This window comes from Somniosus microcephalus, chromosome 2 (assembly GCF_052327205.1).
Source record: "Somniosus microcephalus isolate GS21.2 chromosome 2, FLI_Smic_1.0, whole genome shotgun sequence".
NCBI lineage: Eukaryota > Metazoa > Chordata > Chondrichthyes > Squaliformes > Somniosidae > Somniosus > Somniosus microcephalus.
The window spans coordinates 28,678,300-28,700,435 of NC_140988.1; the positions used below are offsets into that span (position 1 = coordinate 28,678,300).

Below are 22,136 nucleotides of genomic sequence, written 5' to 3' on the forward strand. Positions count from 1 at the left end.
CGACAGGTACAAATCAAATCCCTTCAAGCTAATCCATCCCGCTATCTACCTATAAATATATTTTCCTGCCCAATTGTCAGCACCGTAGATTTTTATTTCCTCCTTTTGAGCGAATGATGTTACTCCCCATTATTACCAGCTGCTTTTGCAGTGCAAATACTATTCGAGATTTGATCATCACTAGAATATGGAAGGCAGCATCACAAACACAAAATAGGAGTACAACTGCAATTTTGCAGTTTTCCTTAGCAGCAAAGCAGCAAATATAAATAAGTGTTTTAAAAAAAAGTTTATTTTATTCAACAGTACTTTCACAATAAAAATAAATATACAGTACTTTTTCTGTCCAAATGTAGCAATACTATATAGAAAACACTTTGTGTTCTCAATGATTTAGTAAACATTTAAAACACCAAAACATAATTTTTTTTATATCTATAAAACAAGAGTTCATAGTTTTCTTAAGCGTCATTTAAAAATACACATTCTACAATATGATTCATATATGAAAGTGCAATTAAAAAGTCTCACTACCATAGCACCAACTGATGGACGTATAAGACAATAGCCATTTACCGGCAATCTTTCCTTCTAGATTGGCACCAAGAATATATAGTGCTAATCACCAACTGGAAATAATGTTGTACTTCAGCACAATATATGCTTTGAAATCACTAGCCAATTTACACTTTAAAAAAACTGGTATGATACACATGTACATTTTGTACAAAACATTTGATAATGTGTTGAATAGCTGGCAGCAAATAACACAAGTACAACTGTGAAAAATCACATTGGCTGCTGTTTCAAAAAACTGGGCAAAGTAGTTTTCCATTAAAATACATAATTTAAAAAAAAATGAAAGGCAAACCACAGTTCAGTTTGTAGAAAAAACACAAATGGAGACCACTTTCCCTTACATGTGTTGTAAAAGGTATTTCTTTATATCATTGCATGTAAAAAATACTGTGACACTTGGTACATGCAAAACATAGGAAAAGATAATTTAATCACAAAACTGTAGTGTTCTATCCAAAAGAGGCAAAGGGAAAGAAAAAACATTGATTTGCACTATGTTTAGGTATTACGTGACCGTGACAAACAGTGTGCCTGCTATTTTTTTGGGGTGCCCGCCCCCTTTAAGGGACTGCGCAGCCCATTCAAATTACTGCGCATGCGCGGTTTTTACCATTGGAACGCCGTTGAGTCAGCTGTGCGGGGCCTCTCAGCAGGGAACATTGGTGACAAACATCTTTCACTACTGGACTTAAATGGTCCAGTAAATTGCCCCGTCCCAAGACTAATCCCATCACACCTTAGCCAGCAATAATAGTGTGAAGATGATGGCCTGTTTGCCAATTTTAACATTAGTAATGTGCATTTGTAAAGTACAACTTGCACCACATGTATTATCTAGTTTAAAAAATGCATCTGCTACATGCTTTTATAACAGGATACAGAGCACAAATATACTAAACAGTGAAAATCATTTGCGTTTAAAAAAAGAACACCGATGAGTCCAATCCATAAAAGTCAACTTCAACAAAATCTCTAAACAGATAGAAACCCAGTGAAATTCAATGTTCACATCTGACCTGAGCTGCTTCTTCAGAACCTTTTCTATTCTTCATCCTTCAACTTCTTTATTCTTCATATACAGTACTGTTAACAAAGGCTTTTGCAAATGGGAGTGTTTCTGTAAAATCACACAAATTGTTTGTTACAATTTAAATTATTTTTACCCAGTAACTTATACATAACTGTTAAATGAATTTGGGCTGCTTAACTTGTCTGGCTTTGGTTCAAGGAGCAGGGCACATTACAGCTTCTATCCAAAGGAGAGCATTGGCACTTTCAGTAAATAGTGAAACATTACAGGTAGAAGGAAGTATTGCTACACTTTGGGAAGTACACACAGGAAATTTGAGTCAAATATTGTTGTATTGTTACAACATCATGAACAAGGCTACATGTAAAAGCCCGATCGTCAGATTTTAGCATGGTGTGTGTGTCTGGGTTGTGTACGGTGTATCTGAAATCAACTCGCCAAGGCTTCTTCGGCAGCACTTCCCAAACACGCGACCTCTTCCACCTAGAAGGACAAGGGCAGCAGGTGCATGGGAACACCACCACCACCAAGTCACACACCATCCTGAGATTAGAAGTATATCGCCGATCCTTCATCGTCGCTGGGTCAAAACCCTGGAACTCCCTGCCTAACAGCACTGTGGGAGTACCATCACCACACAGACTGCAGCAGTTCAAGAAGGCGACTCACAACCACCTTCTCACGGGCAATTAGGGATCGGCAATAAATGCTGGCCTTGCTCGTGACGCCCACATCCCATAAACAAATTTAAAAAAAACATGACAAGAGCCACATACGCTCACCCACATGGGTGAAATCGAGCCCAGTTTCAAGCAAAGACAAATACAAGCTAAAGATCAGTTGTCAACTTTCTCTTTTCACCTCCTCTAAAGGGGCTGCTAGCTTCTTATTAGGATACGGCTCCCAGATGCCAGTCTCCCTTTAGTACCTCACCAAAACAGCTAGTTTTCATGTGTAAGCATTGACAATGAAACTTGGCAGGCTACTCAATCGCAGGGCAATCGTAGCTGAAACCAACCCTCTCCTCACCTGATGCCCATGCATGTGCGTCCAGCAGGGATTACTAGGAAGCAATAAGGAGCAGGAACCCAGGATGATTTTTCCTCTCCTTAACCCAGGGCACTGTAGCCAACTGTACTGGTGTTAATGTCACCCCAACTAAGATCAGCTAACTCAGCACAGGCCCTGGATTGAATCTGGGTCTTTCATGATCTGTGTGTAGATCAGTTGTTCACCAGCAGAGCTGTCAGGAGAGGTGATAAGCTCAAGTTTAAAGGCTAAGAAACCACTGATTGAAAAATAAATTTTTTAAAAATTAACATTTTTTTGTATTACTTCTATAACAACTTTTAAAAAAATGACAATTTGAATCACCTCAGTCGCAGGTCTCACTTGCTCACAGTGGCACTAAGAACATAAGAAATAGGAGCAGGAGTAGGCCAATCGGCCCCTCGAGCCTGCTCCACCATTCAATAAGATCATGGCTGATCTGATCCTAACCTCAAATCTACTATCACTCTACATCCCTCCCGAACCCATGTGATCTCCTGGGAGAGGCGAAAAACCAGATAAAAAACCCAATGGCCAATTTGGGAGGAAAGAAAATCTGGGAAATTCCTCTCCGACCCATCTAGGCGATTGAAACTCGTCCAGGAGATCACTGTCCCTATATATTCTACAGTACTTACCTTCTGTAAAAGGTGATCTCCACCCCAGCCAGGAACAGGAATAGAACCATCTCCTGAAATCTAACACATAATTAGAACACAAGAAGTAGGAGCAGAACCAGGCTACACGGCCCCTGGGCCCGCTTCGTTACCCACAGGGCCATGACCGATCCGAACCTAGACTCATGTCCAATTTCCTGCCCGCTCCCCGTAACCCCTAATTCCCTTTACTTCTAAGAAACTGTCTATTTCTGTTTTAAATGTATTTAATGATGTAGCTACCACAGCTTTCTGGGGCAGCAAATTCCACAGACCTACTACCCTCTGAGTGAAGAAGTTTCTCCTCATCTCAGTTTTGAAAGAGCAGCCCCTTATTCTAAGATTATGCCCCCTAGTTCTAGTTTCACCCATCATTGGGAACATCCTCACCAACATCCTCACCTACAGAATACAACCAGCATTTTAAGACATCTCCACATTGTAGGTTTGCCAAATATTTGTAATCTGCCTCACTCAGCTCTTAAAAGTCTAGGCTTTGCCTACAAATCATAATGAATTAAGATTTGCATTTAGCTGAATGTCTTGAGGGCTATTATCCTTTTTTTCTAGAAAGGCAGGTGCCCAGTCAAGCCTGACATCCCTTATGTAAGAATTCTGCAGAATTTGTTGAAATATATCATGAACACATAGTAACAGGAATAACATATATAAACCATGCCATCTAAAATGATAGTAGTAGTTAAACTTGTATTCATTATCAACATTCATCTTCATTGGGCTTAAAGGATTGAAGATTTGAGAAAGCAGCTGTTAATTATCAGACTATCGTACCCCGCTCCCATTCACAGTGGTCAATGTTGTGGTAGCTAGCACAGTGCATCAAATCTACACTGGATATGGTGTACAATAATTTGCATTATACAAGAAAAGAATAAGAGAACAGATTAATAATAACCATAAATACAATTGATTAACAAACTTCAAAAAGACGGAAAGGAATCCCAAAAATGGAGCCGTCTAGAAATGATCCAAGATATCCTTACCATTTCATATACATCACACAGACAACAAAAACTGCCTTCCCCACCTTTAGGGTGCAGCCATGCATTAAGGTAGTTTCAGCTCCTTTAAGCCGAGCACTTAATCTGGGGGAACCAGCAGACTTTTCCCACCCTTGCAGAGTCAGTCTTGCCTTGCTACGTGTATTTCTTTCTTCTCCCTCCACTACAACACTGAATGAACTACGGCAAAGGGGGAAAACAGAAACCTACTCAATATAGAGGCCACAGTCAGCATACATGAGTAGACCAGACCTACTCGCTCTCCCTTCCCTGCAAGCAGAAAGTGTTTAGCTTCTGCTTGTCGGTACCTCCTGGATCATGATCAGGAGCTCACCCGATAGGAAACTGGGGCCAAAATTGGGCTAAGAGATTACATTTGTCTCTTACCATTTTCAGGATTCCCTTTTAATTCAAGATGTCTTAATCTAATCCAGCAAGTTATATTTTCAATTAAAACAAGCAAACTCCTTTTGTCACATGTTGAGATTCAGTTGTTTTAACAGGTTACGCCACAACAGGACGTGTCCCCAAATGCATTTAAAAATCATCAATTCAATAAATGGAATATTGCACTATTGACATTATGTTACTGGTTCTTTCCAAAGGCTATGATTCAAAAAACCATGTTAAGGACTGATGAGACTTTCACACTTACAAAAGAACTGCAGTGCATCACCACTGATGATGTTTGATACTTAAAATTTAGAGCATGATATGTCACTGTAACCTGCATTCAAAAGAACCCCACTTGAGGTTACAATTACAAGGTATAATGTTGCAATTCAAGCACAATGGTCCAGATTTTGCTGTGGCAGGGCATCTAACGGCATCTGCCATAGTTAGACTTGCCCTTGCCCGTTTAGGTTTTTAAATGTATTGCGTGGCAAGTTGCTGAAAGTGCAAGCTGATAATATCGCAGCGAAGGAAACTGGGCATCTGGGACCTGAGTGAACAGGGCAAGCAAGTGTGTATCTTCTTAACCAATCAGATTGAAGAATTGAGAAATTAACAGCGCAACAACTGAGAAGGAAATATACATTAAAGTTGGTATCAAATCAGGTACAGAAAGAGAAATAGAGAGGGAAAGAAAGATTGGTGAAAAGAGACAGTATGGAAAAGTTTTTAAAAATTTTAATTTTACATTTAAAAATCTCCAACAATTAATAACTGAAGGAATGAGACTCCACACTTGTAATAGTTAATTTTCAGTGCCAGAGGTTGAGTGGCAGTAATTAACACTTATCACGTCATTAAAAGGCCACTTAGACTTGAAATTACAAGACTTCACTTTCTATGACGAGTTCAGTTTGTATCTACCGCGCAAATATAGCAACTTCACACCATTCAACTGTGAGAGATGCAAAATAAGACTTCACTAAAATGAACCATGGGTTATAGCATTGTAATCTCATGGCTTGTTATTGTCTTGTAGTGCACGCCAGTCCATGCATTCCTCTGCATACAATCTACTACAGTGAACCATGACTCTTGTGGCATTGTACTACAGTGAAAGCCAACTATTTCTCAGGATGACTCTGTGATCAAAGCAATGTGCAACTACAATCAGGTTTTATTCTCTAGTGAAAATTGGTGTCCTTTATTGGGCAGTTATGCTACTCATTTTGCATCGAAGAAAGAGGTTTTGGCTTGGTATCAATTCAAACTGTAGCATTAATGAAATGGAAAGTTGCCCAAACTGAATTTTGACAAGCAGTGCAAGACCATTGCAAGGAGGTAGTATCATTTCATTTTGACTACTCTCAGGCTGTAGTATGCCGACAAACATATAAATCGGCGATAACCAATGTGAATTTATGAGTTATTAATTGTATTAAATTGTTTGGGGAAAATATTCACCTTTACTTCATGAGTGTATCCAGAGATAGGCACTGTTTCTGCCGAATGCAATTTCCTAAGTCATAAAACAAAGATTTTATGTTAGATTTGTACTGACTGCCAGTACATTTTTCTTACCAAGTTGTGAAAAAAACTGCTGAAAGGTCATTTTGTGAAAACATGTACCAGAGATACTTGGTTTTACTGCCTGACTCATGAAAACTAAAATAAAATGACTGCGATTTATGGATTAAAATAGGCTAACACTGACATCAAAACTAGTTAGAAAAGCTGCAGACTACACTGTCAATGACACTATTACAGTACTTGCTAAACTAGCGCACAGCTTCTGTCCCAAGGTGCTCCACAGGAGTGTTATCAAACAAAATTTGACACTGAGCCACATGAGATACTAGGACAGGCGAGAGGTAGGAGGGTCCTAAAGGAGAAGAGAGAGGTACGGAGGCCGAGAGGTTTAGGGAGGGAATTACAGAGCGATAGATCTAGGCAGCTGAAGACACGGAGGTGGAGCAATGAAAATCGGGGATGCACAAGAGGCTAGAATTGGAGGAGCGCAGATATCTTAGAGGGATGCAGGGCTGGAGAAGGTTAGAGACCCAGAACCAATGTAGTTTACAGATAAATATATCATCATGTAGAGGTTTTGGGCATTCCATTACCAGTATTCATGGAACCATAGTGGAACAATTCCTTCAAGAAAGGAGGGGAGAAAACTGGATTTTAAAAAAAGTGACAACTTGCATAAGACTTTTGGCATTGCACTAATAATTTAAGGTCCTGGCCTGGTTTCCCAACCAATATTCAAGGAAAAAGAAAGGGAGTAATGTTCATGCAGCATTAATATACTGCAGTGCAACCAATACGATGTACCAGACCACAGGTATGACATGTCGTCCCGCTACAGCTCCCCAGAGCCTCGCCACCTAACTGCATGTAGTGTAACAAACAAAATATGAAGTCGCGATAATTCTTTCAAAAGCAGAGACGACACACCAGGATCATTCATGGTGCGCACATTGAAAGTGCACAGACATCACCATCTTGGAGGTGCTTAACACCTTTTCTACTAATCATGTGGGTGATGATTTTAGATGATGTTGCTGTTGCCACCTGGACACCTCTGGCCAGCAGGGTGCCGAAAGATGCTTCCCCCTTGCTGTAGTCAATTTATCACCTGGAGCTAGTGGGGCACCGGAAGGCACGCCCTTTGGTGACTCGCACAACAGACAATGCAGAATAATATACCAATTAATTAGGCAAGAGATTTTCCAGCCAACCTGCTGGATTGGTGTGCTACATCCACGATGCTCAGTCATGGTTACTCTAGGATGGTTACCAATTAAGGCCAATGAGCCAATCTAGCCCAGGTTTGTAATCGGAGTTTCCCCTCTCCTCGATTCAGTTGGTTCACAGCACTTTATTCCATATTATTTGGTGCAACCTGTTGTGTATGTAACCGTTTACCTTTAAGGGAACTATAGAATGTAACCGTTCGCCTTTAAGAGTACTACTTTAGGGTGGCACTATCTATTGGCTCATGTATACTGTAATACCGATAGTGACCACACCAGTATATAAGGGTTGTGATACGTTAACTAGGGCAGAATCGCCCGAGCCTCTGAATAGTAAAGACGTGTTTTATTTTGTTAACAGTGGAGTCTGTGATTATTTATAATACAACCCACAGACTTAACACAACCCTTCCGGGTTTCTACAAGAAGGACTTCCCCCACCCACCACCAGGGGACGTGCCTCTGTGTCATGGGCTTGGAAGTCTACTGGAAAAATGCAAAAGTCCAGTCGCTCAGTGACTTTCCCTACGTTCGCCTAATTTAGAGATTGTGGAACACGTGGAGCAGTTAATGTTTCTAGGATTAATGATCCATAAGTCACGTCGAAGCACCCCAGAAATACAACGCAGAATTGTGCTGATGCTCCAGGCGATGATGAGCCCGGACAAGAACATTAGATCATCGCATCTCCAGCTCCGAAGAAAATCTCCCCCGTACAATACCTACATCACTCCAAATCCCCTGTATGCATTAGAGACTTGCAATGTCTTGCAAGCAGGCAGGGCAAAAACTGACACAGAACACCAGTGGTGTGTTCACCGCATCTGTCGCATTCGGTGGTGTGACTATGCCACCAACAGCAAGCTCAAAAAGATGATTGCCTAACCTCCCTGTCATAATTGCCAAAAGGAATTTAATCGCTGTTTGGGCACGTGGCCAGCCTTGACCAGTCACACGATACATCCAGGAGATGCAGAGCCCTTCCTCCAAAGACCTGGCAACAGCCCTCTGGAAGGCCTAGAAGCACTTGGCTCTCAACCGTTACAGTTGACCTCTGGTCCCAGAGTATAGGGGTCTTCTCTGCTGTGAGGAAAACCAAGGACCTTGAGAGATGGAGATGTATGATCCATCCAGCAACGCTCCAAAGGAGCACGCTACAATGTTGACAGTAGGAGAAAATAAACTAAAGGTGGATACTGTTAGGAGTACAAGAAAGGCTGCGCTAAGGAATCCATTTTATAGTGAAGGCTCCATTTTGTAACAGACAATTTCTCCAGAAATCTGCCTAGCAGCAGGAATTTGGAACATGGCCAAACAAGTCCAGTCCCTCAAGACCAATGTTCCTTCTCACAAATCCCCCCCACCCCCCGCCCCCCCAACCGTAGCTGGTAAGGACAATTGTCTGTTCTTTCTATAGTTTCTGCAACACAGGAGTTGTTTTTACCTTTTTCCTAACCTGATCGTGCAGGGAGGTTACGTAAAGCTCCGAGTTCTTGTATTTGATCACGCAGGGAGCCTGTGCTCTATCTTGTGACCACCAGCAATAAACAAACTAAAGGCCATAGGCCCTCATCTAACTGGTACTAATTGGAGCCAACAGAGCTGACTATTTGCTGCAATGCCGAGCTAATACAAACTGAGGGTAAAGTTCACAGGATGCAAAATACGAGGTGATGGTCCACAGCTAGGGAATAAAAGGTGAGACGGTGTAATGCGGTCAGGAATTTGAGGGCGGATCGCTCTACTACTGAGCTCAGTGACTGTGAACGCGAGATCTTCCACAACCACCGTATCATCATGAGTGTCGTGAGTGTCATTCCCTTCAATAAACTTAAAAACTTTGACTCTGGCGTGTTGGACTCTCATTCTTGGTACATAAAGGCAAAGACTACAGGCTTTGACTATCCTAACAATACCTTCAGGGGGTGTTCATATAGGACAAAGGAATGGAAGGAATAATAAAGAGAACTGATCAGCAGTGTAATTTATAACTTACCATTATCCATTATTTGAATGTGGAACTGAAAGAGCATTGGAACCATTTTTAAACTTTCCAGTTGCGCATCCAAAGATGCCCCATAGGCTTTCAAATTTGCAAGATCGGTTTCCAACTTTATCTTCCGATTCTGAGATAGAAAACATTCTGAGAAATCATGGAACAGCCACAGATCATACTAGAGCCCCATCTAGATAATTAAAATAAGTTACATAAAATAGTTTTAATGCATTTAAGATGGTAAAACATTTGGTAAAATCTTTATTTTACGTACAAAGATATCAGATACAGTGACAAGCCAATATCACTTGTAATGACTCAGAATGAAGCAGAATTAACAGTTTACTGTTGCAGAGTTTTAATCTTTTTAAGCACTATTTGGCTCTACAAAGTCAGATTGAAAATAGTGGTTTCTTGTTACCTTCTCACCAAAGACAACATCATGCATTTTACATTGAATATTAAATATCCAGTATACACTGCGCAGCCATAGTTATTATGCATTTTTAAAGAAAACATGCATTTGCAAGACCATTGAATGAGTCATTCAGGAAATGTAAATAAAGTACAAACTGAACATTGAAAGAACAATATAAATTACCTTCAAACCTTCCAACTGTTGGTTTAAATTTTCATGCTCATCTTGTGCATGCTCCAAAGATTTTGCAAGTTCACCAAGTTCAAACTCTCTTACTAGGAGTGAAACAAAACAGACAGTGACTTTCTTTTTGGATTTTATCCCCATGTCTTACTCATGCCTGGACTCGCATCTCTGCTGCCGATTAGGACTCCCGGAATGATTTGTCAATACTTTTCCAAAGATCATGGAAAAAAAGGGTTAATTAATGATAGCCAAAACGAATTTGTTAAAGGCAAGTCGTGTCTCACAAACTTGATTAAGTCCTTCGATGGAATAATGGAGAGGGTTCATAGAATCTTAGAGCACAGAAGGAGGCCATTCGGCCTATCGTGCCTGTGTGGCTCTTTGATAGAGCTATCCAATTAGTCCCCCTGCTCTTTCTCAATAATCCTGAAAATGTTGATGATGGTAGTGCAGCTGATGTTGTAGACTTTAAAAGTAGTGTTTGATAAAGTGTCACATAATAGACTTGTTAGTAAAATTGAAACAGGATTAAAGGAACAGTGGCAGCATGGATATAAAATTGGTTAAGAGGCAGAAAGCAGAGTTTTGGAGAAATTCAAGGTCTGTGAATGATTTTGCCGCCCATTAATTTAAATGGTTTGACAATCAGTTGCAGCACACTCAGATTTCTGGCGGGCAATGCTGTCCACTGGCAACACAAAATAAAAAAATTACCCCTTGAAATGTATTTAGGAGCACTAGCTTCAGCAATACACCATTGAATAAAAGGACCTCAGCACATAGAAATACCATCTATGGTGCTTTCTCAAGTCGTAACAGGGAAAGAAGTGTTCTGATGATATGTGTAATAACATCACAAACCTGTTACATTTGGAGGTATTTATGACTTCATTACACATAGCAACCAGAGCAATTATTCTTCCAGATTGTGTTATTTTTCAGCTGTTTGACAAATTCAGTTGCCATATTTGAACATAGAGATCCTATCAATAAATGAAGTAAGAGGATTCATATCAAAATAAACTACTGGTAGGGATCAAGATGTTTTCAGATTACAAACTGACTTGCATGAAATGGAGGTTGCTGTCAACTTGCATCATTTAAGACATGACACACACCCATTCAATGTACACACAAGGGTCCTTCTAACATAAAAGGATCTTACTATTAGTAAAAGAAAAAAGGAAAGACTTGCATTTCTATAGCACCTTTCACAACCTCAGGACATCCCAAAGCGCTTTACAGCCAATTAAGTGCTTTCGAAGTGTAGTCACTGTTGCAATGTAGGAAACGTGGCAGCCAATTTGCGCACAGCAAGGTGCCACAAACAGCAATGTGATAATGGTCATCTGTAGGTGTTGGTTGAGGGATAAATACTGGCCAGAACACCAGAGAGAACTCCCCTGCTCTTCTTTGAAATAGTGCCATGGGATCTTTTACATCCGAGAGGGCAGACGGAGCCTCGGTCTAACGTCTCATTCGAAAGACGGCGCCTCCGACAGTGCAGCACTCCAGCGTCAGCCTACATTTTGTGCTCAAGTCCCTAGAGTGGGACTTGAACCCACAACCTTGTGACACAGGTGCGAGAGTGCTACCCACTGAGCCACGGCTGATACTCCTAGTATTTAAAAAAATGTTCGTTTCCACTTTAAGGAGGCTAGGGTTCTGACATTGTTGAACATGATCAAAAAATGCAGGTATTACTGAAAATACTCAGCAGGTCTATCAGCATCTATCAAGAGAGAAGACTGTTAACATTTTGGATGTAGACCATTGTCGGTTTTGATCTTTAACTTAAACTTTAACCTGTCCTCTCTTTCTTTAAGATGCTAATGTGCTGTGCATTTCCAACATTTTGTTTTATTTCAGATTTGCAGTTTTTATGTCTATTTGTAATAGTCAATAACACATTGGTTTTTATGTTAACAAAAAATATTGATAAAGGAGGAATGCCAGTGCTCGGAACAGCAACACATTTCCAATTCAGGCACCATGTATCAGCACTTTGCACTCCCACGTCCGGTATAACCACATCAAATACAGAATAAAGCCTCTACCACTCTGCCCTAATTAAAGTGCTTGAATCCTAACCGAGGACATTTCCTATCACCCAATGTGAACTGCAGCCATTTACCACACCAGCTGAATTAAAGCCAACTGTGCCAAACTATGGGCAGTTTAACATGGTTGGTGCACCTACAATGACTTTGGTCAGGACAGCCTGAACTCATTTCAACTAGGACCTTTTCAGCCAACAGAGGGAGGACATTCACTCCATTATTCTAAGCTAGATTTATACCAGATCCAAGAGGTGCAACCCAGTCCTCCTTTAATAGAGTTTAAAATAATACAGGTAGTTGCTAATAAAATCAGTTTATCTTGGCTACAAATTTGGAAATAAAATCCCACACATTGTTTGTACTTACATTTTACCTGCTTGAAAATATATTCCTCCAGTAGACTTAGGTTAAGTGATGTATAGTTACGCTTCGAGGCCAGGCCACATAACTGGGACAGCTCTGCATGGTCAGCATCATTTGCTGAGTCCTCATCACCCTGCTGCTGGTCTTGCTGCTGTTTCGAGAGCTCAGCTGTCTCTTTCTCAAAGTCTCCTGTTTGAATTCAAAGTCACAGTTTTTACAGCTGTGCATGTTTGTGGGGGGGGGGGGGGGGGGGGGCGGAGGGTGTTCCATGTCATTTGTCTGCCGAAGTAAATTAAGATGGTGACTACATGCAGTATTAATATCTTAAACACTTTGCAATTTCACTAAAGTTGTAGTGTAATAATGGAGTTGGAGCCTAACCCAAGTCCAGAGAGGTGTGGTATGAGATCCCCTGGAGGAGGAAGTCTCAACTTGCTTGAGCTTGGTGTTCAAATCAAGTGTGGTGTTGAAAAAAATTTGAAAAGTGCCATGGGGATCATTGTACTACCTGAGGACTTCAGAAAACTGTTATGAGTTAATGCATGTTTGGATGCTGTCCAAGCATTTAAATTTTAACTGCATTGGAAGAGCTCTCTCCTTGATAGGAGAACTGCAGTTCAAGCCAGGTACTGCATATGGCACTGCCTTGCTCGAACCAATACTGCAGCTACCACTGTCCAATCCATCAGTGCAGTAGAAATGCAGCATCACAGTGAAAATGAAGTATGGTACAAGGCATAACCTGAAAAGTGTTGTTTTTTAAATTTGACTTCATCCTAACAGAGGGGAAGATAGAAGGATTAGATCAACAAGCTATTACTGCTTTGTCTAGATACATTTTCTGCACATAGATAACAATGCATGTACAATCTGAAGCAAGTAATAATACTGTAATAGTTCTGGTGAAAGGTCATTGACCTGAAACATTAACTCTGTTTCTCTCTCCACGGATGCTGCCTGACCGGCTGAGTATTTCCAGCATTTTCTGTTTTTATTTCGGATTTCTAGCATCTGCAGTATTTTGCTTTTGTAATAATACTGTAGTGTCTGCATACAAATAGATTTGTATGTTACTAATGGCAATGCAATTCAATCATGCTTTTGAACCACAGCTACCTTATTAATGTGTTAAAACAAAAAAGACACTGTCATTGTGACATTACCCACAAATGAGCATCCCAAACCCTCCAAATCTTATTCTGTCCAGTTGCTTTTCATGTCTCCCACTTTTCTTATATCCAGTCCCTGCCGCACCCCTCCCCGACCCCCAGCATGATCTCATTGATTTTTATTTTTTCTCCTTTGAAACCGAAGGCTTCAGTTGTACACTGATTTCCGCAGTGGTGTGGATTACTAACACCACTGAAATAATACTTCTGCTGATCAGAAGGGCTCTGCATTGCTGCGGGGAGCTGTCAGAAAATGTTAAAACTGAAGCCTTGCTACAAGAACAGCCTGGCTTATTTCCAAGATACAAGATCTCACTTGCGTCCTAACATGAGAATGGAAACACCCAAGAAAAGAACGTTTGAGCACCCGGGTGGTTCAGTGGTCATAACAGATAATGAAGGGTCCAGGTATGATCCCTCATTTGGACTAAGTTAGCTATTCTCATTTGGGGTACACAATTGACCTCAAGAACCCTTGGCTGGGAGAAGGGGTTGAAAAGAGGGAGGAAATAAGCCGGGGTTCCCACTCGTGATTACGACCGACTCTCTCAAGTATCTACGTGGACATTGGGTGATAACAGGATCATGCTTGGCTGTGATGCCATCCAGCTGACCCCTCATGGGCAAATATCCTATGCAGTTTCACATGTGAAGAATGACCATTTGAATAGGACTGGAGGGTACTGTTGCCAGTTCTTATGCAAAATTTCACTCGTTTTGTTAGTGTTGTCTCAAAAGTGAAAACTGGTTTGGGGATTGTAGAGCCCTTTTTCAGTGCTTAAGCACATTTTGATGAAGAATGTAAGAGGCAGTTCCTATTCCCTAACATCTGTCTCACTATGGATAGCTCCTTTTTTGATGGGGGGGGGGGGGGGGCAAGAGGAAAACGAACGCTTACACAACATACTGCGTGTTTTCTATGACTTGACTTTACAGCAGTTATTGAAGAAAGACGTGCTGCGTCTCAGAAAAGATGTAATTACATCATAATTTATAAGTTGAAGTTTTTTTTCCCAACCATTAATTTTATTATTCTTAATATGATTGCCACAAAACAATTTAACTATTGTCCCACTGGAGAAAACATAAAAACCTCAGATTGCAAATGGTTTCATTATTCATTTTTCACTGCACATCTATAAAGTTCATCCAGGAAATAATGCAGCAATAATTCAGGTTCAACAGAAGGTATAGCTTTATGGGCTCATCCATAATGCACTCAATTTTTTTTTCTTTGCAACTGTTTTTTCCTACTGCAAATATTGCCTACACAAACCTAATAAGCACAACTAACAGGGGAAAAATAAAAATACAATAGAAGCATTTTGAATGGGAGTAAGAGTTGAAAGGTTGTAGTCTGAGAGGCTTTGATAAATAGTGTGTGAACCTGAGCGGCAGCAGCATAAAGGGAGAGGCGGAGAAGGCCCAGGACAGAGTGTGGACCCGAGCTGGAGCAGCGGCAGCATAAAGGGAGAGGCGGAGAAGGCCCAGGACAAAGTGCGGACCCGAGTGAGAGCGGCAGCAGCATAAAGGGAGAGGCGGAGAAGGCCCAGGACAGAGTGTGGACCCGAGCTGGAGCGGCAGCAGCATAAAGGGAGAGGCGGAGAAGGCCCAGGACAGAGTGTGGACCCGAGCTGGAGCGGCAGCAGCATAAAGGGAGAGGAGGAGAAGGCCCAGGACAGAGTGTGGACCCAAGCGGGAGCGGCAGCAGCATAAAGGGAGAGGCGGAGATGGCCCAGGACAGAGTGTGGACCCGAGCTGGAGCGGCAGCAGCATAAAGGGAGACGTGGAGATGGCCCAGGACAGAGTGTGGACCCGAGCTGGAGCGGCAGCAGCATAAAGGGAGACGTGGAGATGGCCCAGGACAGAGTGTCGACCCGAGCTGGAGCGGCAGCAGCATAAAGGGAGAGGCGGAGAAGGCCCAGGACAGGGTGCAGACCCGAGCTGGAGCGGCAGCAGCATAAAGGGAGCAGCCCAGGATAGAGCGCGGACCCGAGCGGGAGCGGCGGCAGCAGCATAAAGGGAGAGGTGGAGATGGCCCAGGACAGAGTGTGGACCTGAGCGGGAGCAGCGGTAGCATAAAGGGAGAGGCGGAGATGGCCCAGGACAGAGTGCGGACCCGAGTGAGAGCGGCGGCAGCAGTATAAAGGGAGAGGCGGAAAAGGCCCAGGATAGAGCGCGGACCCGAGTGGGAGCGGCGGCAGCATAAAGGGAGAGGCGGAGAAGGCCCAGGATAGAGCGCAGACCCGAGTGGGAGCGGCGGCAGCAGCAGCAGTGTAAAGGAAGAGGCGGAAAAGGCCCAGGATAGAGCGCGGACCCGAGTGGGAGCGGCGGCAGCAGCAGCAGTATAAAGGGAGAGGCGGAAAAGGCCCAGGATAGAGCGCGGACCCGAGTGGGAGCGGCGGCAGCAGCAGCAGTATAAAGGGAGAGGCGGAAAAGGCCCAGGATAGAGCGCGGACCCGAGTGGGAGCGGCGGCAGCAGCAGCAGTATAAAGGAAGAGGCGGAAAAGGCCCAGGATAGAGCGCGGACCCGAGTGGGAGCGGCGGCAGCAGCAGCAGTATAAAGGAAGAGGCGGAAAAGGCCCAGGATAGAGTGCGGCGGACCCGAGTGGGAGCGGCGACAGCAGCAGCAGTATAAAGGGAGAGGCGGCAAAGGCCCAGGATAGAGCGCGGACCCGAGTGGGAGCGGCGGCAGCATAAAGGGAGAGGCGGAGATGGCCCAGGACAGAGTGTGGACCTGAGCGGGAGCAGCAGCAGCATATAGGGAGCTGAGCGGCGATTCAAAAAAAACACAAGGAGTGACGTCACAGAATAGCTGGTAACTGATTGGTTGGTAAAGGTCACACCCTTTTTTTTCTCTTCAAGTTAGGGGCTGGGATTAAATAGCTGGTATGGGATAAAGCTGGAGCTTGGAGATTAGTAACTGTTAATATTATATTAATAACTTAAATTAGATACATCTTAGTCTTAGGTTTCTGTAAAGTTAGTTAATAGTCGAATAAATAAAGGCATGGCAGGGCAGCTCGGTCCAGCGGAATGCATATCCTGTGCCATGTGGGAACTCCAGGACACTTTCCGCGTCCTGGACAACCACGTGTGCAGGAGGTGTCGTCAGCTGGAGGAGCTTGAGCTCCGGGTTTTGGAGCTTGAACAGCAGCTGGTGTCACTGCGGTGCATCCGTGAGGCCGAGAGCTATGTGGATAGCACACTTCAGGAAGCGGTCATCCAGCAGCTAAGGAGTGTGCAGGCAGAGAGGGAATGGGTGACCGCCAGGCAGAAGAGGAGGACCAGGCAGGTAGTGCAGGAGTCCCCAGAGTGCATCTTGCTCTCCAACCAGTATTCTGTTCTGAGTACTGGTGAGGGCCATGGTTCCTCTGTGGAGCACAGCTAGAGCCAAGTCCACAGCACCACAGGTGGCTCAGCTGTACAGGGTGGGAGGAAGATAGGGGATGATGTAAGAAAACTACTAGGCACTTGGTCTAAGCGTTAAACAAAGCTTTAATCAACTGTTTTACAACATGGAGGTCTAGTTGTGTCCTTCACTAGTTCCTGTTAAGAATGTCCTGCACAAGCTGGGCTTGTGCCCGAGTATTTATACTCTCCCTGGACAGCACCACCCATAGGCCGCTCAGTATTATTTCATAAGTCTTTCTTTCATGAATGACTGACTCATGTCAGGGGATTCAATAGTTAGGGGAGCAAACAGGTGTTGACTCCAGGATGGTATGTTGTCTCCCTGGTGCCAGAGTTAAGGATGTCACCGAGCGGCAGCAGAACATTCTGAGGGGGGAGGGGGTGAACAGCCAGAGGTCGTGGTCCATATCGGTATCAACGACATAGGCAGAAAAAGGGATGAGGTCCTGCAGGCAGATTTTAGGGAGCTAGGAGAGTGTCTCCCACAGAACAGGGATTACAGCAACAACTAGACCTACTCGACAAATACTGCCAAAATTGGGCCCTAACAGTAAATCTAAAGAAAACCAACATCATGATTTTTCAAAAAAGGCCCAGGTGTCAGGAAAACAAATACCAGTTTACTCTCAGTGATACCACCATAGGACACACTATGAGCTACACTTACCTTGGTCTAACCGTTACAGCATCAGGGAGCTTCAGCATAGCAGTGAATGCACTAAAAGAAAAAGCCCGAAGAGCCCTATATGCAATAAAAAGAAAATTCTACAACATCCAAATCCCAATCAAAATCTGGCTAAAAATATTTGACAGCGTAATCCTGCCGATTGCGCTGTACGGTAGTGAAGTATGGGGCCCGCTCAATCACCATAGCTACACTAAATGGGAAAAACACACAATAGAAGCCCTACATGCAGAATTTTGCCGAAGCATCCTTCGCACCCAAAGGAAAACACCAACAAATGCATGCAGAGCCGAACTAGGCAGATACCCACTGATAATAAACATCCAAAAACGAGCACTAAACTTCCTAAATCACCTCAAATCTAGCTCCTCAGACACCCTTCATTTTAAAGCCTTCCAGACCCAAGAGCTAAACCCAGAAAAGGGTCCCCTGAGTCAGCTGCTACTGAAACTAAGTGCTCCTACTCAGCCGGACCCTGACCAGTCCCAGACCAACACTGCCGTCCAAACACCAATCCGAGTGAACCAAATCATTAAACAAAGCAAAGAAACCTACCTGGAACATTGGAACAAAATAACCAAAAGCCAAAGCAGATTAGAATGTTACCGGGCCCTAAAAAGAGAATATAAACTGGCAGACTATCTCTCGACCATCAGAGACACAAAACAGAGACAGACCCTCACCAGGTACAGACTAAGCGACCACCAACTGGCAATTGAAAAAGGAAGATACAAGAAATCCTGGCAGCCTAGAGAGAATAGAATATGTGATCAATGTCTGGCCGGCGAGGTTGAGACAGAGATGCATTTCCTCCTAAAATGCGAAAAATTCAACACATCAAGAAACATATTATTTGACAAGCTCAGCCAAACAACCCCAGATTTCAAGGAATTGGATGACCTGTCAAAATTAAGATTAGTCCTGGGAGAAGGAGACAGACCATACCTTGGTGCCAAATATGTAACAACATGTCACAACCTGAGGACTGTTTAAAATTAATACTGAATATACCCACTGATGTACAAAGACTGTTTAAATTAATATTGTTTAAAGTAATATTGTATGTACCCAACGAAGGTCAAAATTGTTTGACACCTACAGAATGTTGGAGAACTGTACTTTTTGTTATGTAAGCTTTGGCAATATGGTTCCCTGTAAACTTTCATGCCAATAAAGCATTTGAATTGAATTGAATTGAAGCAGGACCTCAAAGGTAGTAACTTCTGGATTACTCCCGGTGCCACGAGTAAGTGAGTATAGAAATAGGAGGATAGAGCAGATGTATGCGTGGCTGGAGCGATGGTGCAGGAGGGAGGGCTTAAGATTCTTGGGGCATTGGGGCCGGTGGGACCTGCACAGGCCGGACGGGTTGCACCTCAACAGAGCCGGTACCAATATCCTCGCGGGGAGGTTTGCTGGTGCTGTTGGGGAGGATTTAAACTAAGTTGGCAGGGGGATGGGCACCAGGATGTAGCATTAGAAAGGAGAAACAAAGGGCACAAAGCATTGGGAGATACGGATAGCACTGAAGTAAGAAATAGCATGGTATTAGGAGGGGTCAGGCTAAGAGAGAACACAGGGTGGTCTAAAATAGGTTTACAGTGTATGTATGTGATCGCACGAAGCATAGTAAACAAGGTTTGTGAGCTGCAGGCGCAAATAGCTACATGGGAATATGGTGTGACAATAACGGAGACCCGGCTCAAAAAAGGGCAGGATTAGGTATTAAATATTCTTGGATATGAGGTGTTCAGGAAAGATAAGGAAGGAAAGATAGGAGGTGGTGTGGTGGTATTGGTTAAGGAGAATGTTACAGTGCTGGAGGGAGAAAATGCCCTGAAGGGGTCAAGGACAGAATCTAAATGGCTAGAGTTAAGAAATAATAGAGGTGCCATTACACTACTACGTGTATTCTATAGGTCACCAACTAGTGGGAAAAATATGGAGGAGCAAATTTGCAGAGAAATTACAGAGAGATGCAAGAACTATAGAGCAGTGATAATGGGGGACTTCAACTATCCTAATATAGACTGGGATAGAAATAGTGTAAAGGGCAGAGAGGGGGAAGAATTTCTGAAGTGTGTTCAGCAGACCTTTCTGGATCAGTATGTTTCCAGCCCAATGAGGAAGGCGGCATTGCTGGATCTGGTTCTGGAGAATGACGTAGGTCAAGTGGAGCAAGTGTCAGTAGGGGAACATTTAGGGAACAGTGATCATAGTATTATAAGGTTTAGATTAGATATGGAAAAGATCTAGAGTAAAAATACATAATTGGAGGACGGCAAATTTCATTGGGATGAGAACCGATCTGGCCCGGGTAAATTGGAATCAAAGACTGGCAGGCAAAACTGTAATGGAACAATAGGCTGCCTTTAAAGAAAAGGAAATAGTTCGGGTACAGTCGAGGTACATTTCCACTAGGGGAAAGGTAGGGCAACTAAAGTCAGAGCTCCCTGGATGACAAAAGAGATGGAGTAAGATGAAGCAGAAAAAGAGCGCGTATGACAGATGTCAGGTGAGAATCAGGCTAAATATAGAAAGTGCGGAGAAGTAAAAAAGAAAATAAGAGGGGCAAAGAGAGGGTATGAGAATAGAATGGCAGCTAACATAAAAGGTAATCCAAAAGTCTTCTATAGGCATATAAATAGTAAGCGGGTAGTAAGAGGAGGAGTGGGCCGATAAAGACCAAAAAGGAGACCTACGCACGGAGGCAGAGGGTATGGCTGAGGTGCTAAATGAGTACTTTGCATCTGTCTTCACCAAGGAAGATGCTGCCAAAGACATAGTGATGGGGGAGGTAGAGGAGATACTGGATGGGATAAAAATTGATAAAGAGGAGGTACTAGAAAGGCTGCCTGTACTTAAAGTAGATAAGTCACCAGGACCAGATGGGATGCATCCTAGGACGCTGAGGGAAGTGAAGGAAGAAATCGCGGAGGTACTGGCCATAATCTTCCAATCCTCTTTAGGAATGGCGGTGGTGCCAGAGAACTGGAGAATTGCAAATGTTCCACCCTTGTTCAAAAAAGCGGAAAAGATAAACCTAGCAACTACAGGCCAGTCAGTTTAACCTCCATAGCGGGGAAACTTTTAGAAACAATAATCAGAGACAAAATTAACAGTCACTTGGACAAGTGTGCATTAATTAAGGAAAGCCAGCACGGATTTGTTAAAGGCAACTCATGTTTAACCAACTTGATCGAGTTTTTTGATGAGGTAACAGAGAGAGTTGATGAGGGCAATGCGGTTGACGTGGTGTACATTGATTTCCAAAAGGCTTTCGACAAAGTGCCACATAATGGGCTTGTCAGCAAAGCTGAAGCCCATGGAATAAATGGGACAGTGGCAGCATGGATATGAAATTGGCTAAGTGACAGGAAAGAGAGAGTAGTTTTTCGGACTGGAGGAAGGTATACAGTGGTGTTCCCCATGGGTGGTTCTAGGACCACTGATTTTCTTGATATATATTAATGATTTGGATGTGGGTGTATAGGGCACAATTTCAAAATTTGCAAATGACACAAAACTTGGAAGTATAGAAAACAGTGTGGAGGATAGTGAGAGACTTCAAGAGGACATAACAGGCTGGTGGAATGGGCAGACAGGTGGCAGATGAAATTTAACGCAGAAAAGTGCGAAGTGATACATTTTGGTAGAAAGAATGAAGAGAGGAAATATAAACTATAGAGTACAATCCTAAAGGGGTGCATGGAGAGAGAAACCTGGGGGTATATGTGCACAAACCGTCGAAGGTGACAGGGCAGGTTGAGAAAGCAGTTACAAAAGCTTACGAGATCCTGAGCTTCATGAAGAGATATAGAGTACAAAAGCGTGGAAATTATGATGAACCTGTATAAAACACTGGTTCATCCTCAACTGGAGTATTGTGGGCACAGCACTTTAGGAAGGACGTGACGGCCTTAGAGAGGGTGCAGAAAAGATTTACAAGAATGATTCCAGGGATGACGGACTTCAGTTACGTGGACTGGAGAAGCTGGGGTTGTTCTCCTTAGAGCAGAGAAGATTGAGAGGAGATTTGATAGAGGTGTTCAAAATCATGAGGGGTCTGGACAGAGTAGATACCCATTGGTAGAAGGGTCGAGAATCAGAGGACACAGATTTAAGGTGATTGGCAGAAGAACCAAAGGCGACGTGAGGAAAAGCTCTTTTACTTAGTGAGTGGTTAGGATCTGGAATGCAATGCCTGAAAGGGTGGTGGAGGCAGACTCAATCATGGCTTTCAAAAGGGAGTTGGATAAGTACCTGAAGGAAAAAAGTTTACAGGGCTACGGGGAAAGGGCGGGGGAGTGGGACAAGCTGAAGTGCTCTTGCAGAGAGCCGGCATGGGCTCAACGGGCC

At 43.2% G+C, this 22,136-nt stretch overlaps 1 protein-coding gene across 5 annotated transcripts in view; it reads right to left on the reverse strand.

Annotated features, from left to right (window-relative positions):
* Positions 1-272: 272 nt before the first annotated feature.
* Positions 273-22,136, reverse strand: part of LOC147122630 (uncharacterized) — a 63,257-nt gene continuing 41,393 nt past the window's right edge. For 4 of the 5 annotated variants that reach the window (XM_086008074.1, XM_086008084.1, XM_086008099.1 and 1 more), the window contains 5 exons: positions 12,513-12,698; positions 10,084-10,175; positions 9,483-9,612; positions 6,195-6,249; positions 273-1,696 (listed from right to left, as the gene is read on the reverse strand). In XM_086008074.1, coding sequence (XP_085864200.1) covers positions 6,197-6,249; positions 9,483-9,612; positions 10,084-10,175; positions 12,513-12,698 — 461 coding nt within the window. In that variant the 3' untranslated portion in view covers positions 273-1,696; positions 6,195-6,196. Of the gene's footprint in view, positions 1,697-6,194; positions 6,250-9,482; positions 9,673-10,083; positions 10,176-12,512; positions 12,699-22,136 lie in introns of those variants that run through there. The other variant, XM_086008108.1, reaches the window with a different exon arrangement.